The 1,216-nt window shown below is 55.4% G+C and overlaps 1 protein-coding gene across 1 annotated transcript; it reads left to right on the top strand.

Annotated features, from left to right (window-relative positions):
* Positions 1-417: 417 nt before the first annotated feature.
* On the top strand, positions 418-1,208 carry CABS01_17223 (uncharacterized protein; the record flags this gene model as incomplete). The annotated part of the gene is made up of 5 exons (XM_060550550.1): positions 418-668; positions 721-783; positions 847-906; positions 990-1,043; positions 1,163-1,208. 5 exons carry the CDS (start codon positions 418-420, stop codon positions 1,206-1,208), a joined length of 474 nt encoding a protein of 157 aa, XP_060394444.1.
* Between the last annotated feature and the right edge of the window lie 8 nt (positions 1,209-1,216).

Here is a 1,216-nt window from a genome sequence, read left to right as displayed (position 1 = left end):
TGTGGATCAAGCTCCACCTCGCCGTTGGCAAGAAACGTCGCCCCATCGGTCTAGACTCCGCGGCACTCCAGACACGATGAGCGGGAGATCTAGACGCGGCGGTACGTACCTGCGGGACAAGCACTCACCAACTGGACGCTGGCGCGAATTGGCGAAGCGGGAAACGCCAACTTCACTTCTGGATCAGAGCGCATTCCGTGCCTTGAGCCTAAAGCAGCTTCCATTCTAAGACCCGCTGGAGTTGCGACCGCAGCAGCACATACAATGATTAGCTGGGCTGCAGCGACTACTTAGGATATCCTCCATCAGCGAGTACGATTGTTTTGCAAAATGAGTTCCGCACCATAGCCGCGCTGCTTTTCGCCTTTGGCCTGTCCGCCCTCCTCCCTTGCCCTCATACCGCGCCGGCCGTCGATAATGTATACACAACAATCAAATGGGCGTCCACTCAGAGGATCCCATCCAGTACAGCAGCGCCGGTTGTTTTACCTCACCCGTGACCCGCGTGCGGGCCAGAGGAGTGGCAATGGCGGCCATGGTGGCCATCAGCAGGCTGCCGGCGGGGAAGTGAGAATGCAAAGACAGTCTCCGACGATGGTCGCGGTGCAGGGTAGAGACAGCCTCCAAGGCGGCTCAGTCAGGCCTCAATTACCCCAGGGTCTCTCAATGTAAGAGGATGTGAGAATTCCTGAATGCTCCACACTGACCATCCGTTCGTAGAACAAGACCCCGAGAGAACCCCCAGAACACCTCACCCATGCAGGAACAGAACCTTGAGTTGGAGTATGTCCGTCACCAAGAGCTCTCTGGTGTGAGACTACCCGGAATCACCTAACCCCTGCATAGGACCTACTTATCGGAAAACTTCAGTACCCTGCAGCAGATTCTCTCCGACACCACGGATCGGTATGTTCAATCGCCAGGATACGGCCACTGGGAATGTATGCTAACATGTCGCGCAATTCGAGACTCGATCGTTTGTCTGCCAGAGATGAGGCTTTCTACAAATCATGCGAGTCAACCTTGACTAACCTCACGGAGCGGTGAGTTCATTCGAGAACGGATACTATTGGCGGTGCATGCTAATGTCTGGCATGTGTAAAGCGTTGAGAAGTTGATCGTCAAGGTGGAGAGCTTCTACAAGCTAATTGAGTCGGCACAGGCGTTTCCTGCGCCTGAGGGCTTGGACGCGGACGGCGTGGATCTAGGAGACATG

The sequence above is a fragment of the Colletotrichum abscissum genome (assembly GCF_030869225.1).
Source record: "Colletotrichum abscissum strain IMI 504890 chromosome Unknown Scaffold_487.1, whole genome shotgun sequence".
In the NCBI taxonomy this organism is placed as follows: Eukaryota; Fungi; Ascomycota; class Sordariomycetes; order Glomerellales; family Glomerellaceae; genus Colletotrichum; species Colletotrichum abscissum.
The sequence above is the reverse complement of the archived record's forward strand: the minus strand, read 5'-3'. Positions and strand labels throughout refer to the sequence as shown.